Source organism: Etheostoma cragini, unplaced genomic scaffold, assembly GCF_013103735.1.
Source record: "Etheostoma cragini isolate CJK2018 unplaced genomic scaffold, CSU_Ecrag_1.0 ScbMSFa_897, whole genome shotgun sequence".
In the NCBI taxonomy this organism is placed as follows: Eukaryota; Metazoa; Chordata; class Actinopteri; order Perciformes; family Percidae; genus Etheostoma; species Etheostoma cragini.
Genome location: NW_023269534.1, coordinates 216,396 through 218,397, shown reverse-complemented (window position 1 = coordinate 218,397; position 2,002 = coordinate 216,396). Strand labels below are relative to the sequence as shown.

At 45.4% G+C, this 2,002-nt stretch overlaps 1 protein-coding gene across 1 annotated transcript in view; it reads left to right on the top strand.

Moving 5' to 3' along the window:
- Positions 1–675: 675 nt before the first annotated feature.
- The window catches only part of LOC117941522 (myosin heavy chain, fast skeletal muscle-like), a 20,658-nt gene continuing 19,331 nt past the window's right edge, over positions 676–2,002 (top strand). Inside the window, exons 1-3 of the mRNA XM_034866529.1 lie at positions 676–895; positions 970–1,113; positions 1,744–1,900. Of these exons, the coding sequence (XP_034722420.1) occupies positions 689–895; positions 970–1,113; positions 1,744–1,900 (508 nt within the window). The 5' untranslated portion in view covers positions 676–688. The remainder of the gene's footprint in view (positions 896–969; positions 1,114–1,743; positions 1,901–2,002) is intronic.

The window sequence follows — 2,002 nt, the reverse complement described above, 5'->3', positions numbered from 1 at the left end:
AGGGTCAGGGGGTTAGGGTCAGGGGAGTATGAGTTAGGGTTAGGGGGTTAGGGTCAGGGGAGTATGGGTTGGGGGGTTAGGGTTAGGGTTAGCCCACCGGCAACGAAACCAAGACGTGTTCCAGTGTGGATGAGTTTCCTATACATCACAATGTGAAGTGCTGCTTAAGACCGATAGATATTTAATGTCATTGCATATTTTTACACAATGAAACTTGGCGGAGCGATCAGGATTGCAGCGTAGAAATAAATGCATGATAAAATATAAAATGTGCCAACACTTCCCTCTCGTAAAATACGGACGCTTGGTCAGGTGTCTTTGTCGTTGTTATTGACGCTAAAAGTCTCCTTTAGCGTCATATAACACGCTTGTTTGTCTCCTTTAGCGTCATATAACACGCTTGGTTGTCTCCTTTAGCATCATATAACATGCTTGTTTGTCTCCTTTAGCGTCATATAACACGCTTGGTTGTCTCCTTTAGCGTCATATAACACGCTTGGTTGTCTCCTTTAGCGTCATATAACATGCTTGTTTGTCTCCTTTAGCGTCATATAACACGCTTGGTTGTCTCACATGTTACTGTAACCCATTATATAAATGAGCAGAGAACACACAACTTTAGTTTCATGGACCTAAAAACTCAGAGACGGCTAACTTCGTGATTATCTAACAGAACTCAGCCGCCACCATGAGTACGGACGCAGAGATGGCCATTTACGGCAAGGCCGCCATTTACCTCCGTAAGCCCGAGCGGGAGCGGATCGAGGCCCAGAGCGCTCCGTTCGACGCCAAGAGTGCCTGCTACGTGGCCGACGTCAAGGAGCTGTACCTGAAGGCCAAGATCCTGAAGAAAGACGGCGGCAAAGTCACGGTGGAGACCCAGGACAAGAAGGAGGTCAGTATCATGAAGTCAGTCCACCGGGAGCATCAATGTGACAGATACTCACTGGGACAAATGTCTTCTTCCAGGAGAGGACCGTCAAAGAAGATGACGTCTATCCGATGAACCCCCCCAAGTATGACAAGATCGAGGACATGGCCATGATGACCCATCTCAACGAAGCCTCGGTGCTGTACAACCTCAAAGAGCGTTACGCAGCGTGGATGATCTACGTGAGATGTGTTTCTTTATTTACAGACTCAAGGTGTTTGTCGGTTTGGATCCCCGTTAGCTTCAGAATCCACTAAAAGCTCTTCTCCCCGGGGTCCTACAATCTGTCCTTTGACAATACTCGTTATGATATTTCTTTACACACACACACACACACACACACACACACACACAACCACACAACCACACACACACACATACACACACACACACACACACACACACAGACACTCTCTCACACACACACACACACATTTGAAAATACAAATCATAAGTAAATCGTACAGTTAACACAATTAATAGAAGAAATTAAACTAAAGACACTACTCCGAATAGATTAATCTATTTTAAGAAATACGATAACAAAAGTCCCGTACCAACTAATCTTATATTAAATATTTTATTCCTTTGAAATAAATATTTATCCAGGTAAAAAAAAACGCACACTCAACACATGACAAAAGGGGTTCAGACCAAACACATTTAGACAAACTGATCCCCAAAAATATCACAATAGAAACACACATACAGACAAACCGAGACCCTCGGCCCGATGAGAAGAGACCACTACTGCTAACCCGGTCCTCGTGGAGACCAGAGAGTGACCTGTTGCCCCCCCTGACCCCTTTCAGACCTACTCCGGGTTGTTCTGTGCCACCGTGAACCCCTACAAGTGGCTCCCGGTCTACGATGAAGAATGTGTGAGCGCCTACAGGGGCAAGAAGCGCATGGAGGCCCCCCCCCACATCTTCTCCGTCTCGGACAACGCTTTCCAGTTCATGCAAACAGGTGAGTCCTCACCTGGACCAGCTGTATATATATATAGGACCTTCTGTCAGTATATATGTATATATATATATAGGACCTTCTGTCAGTATATATGTATATATA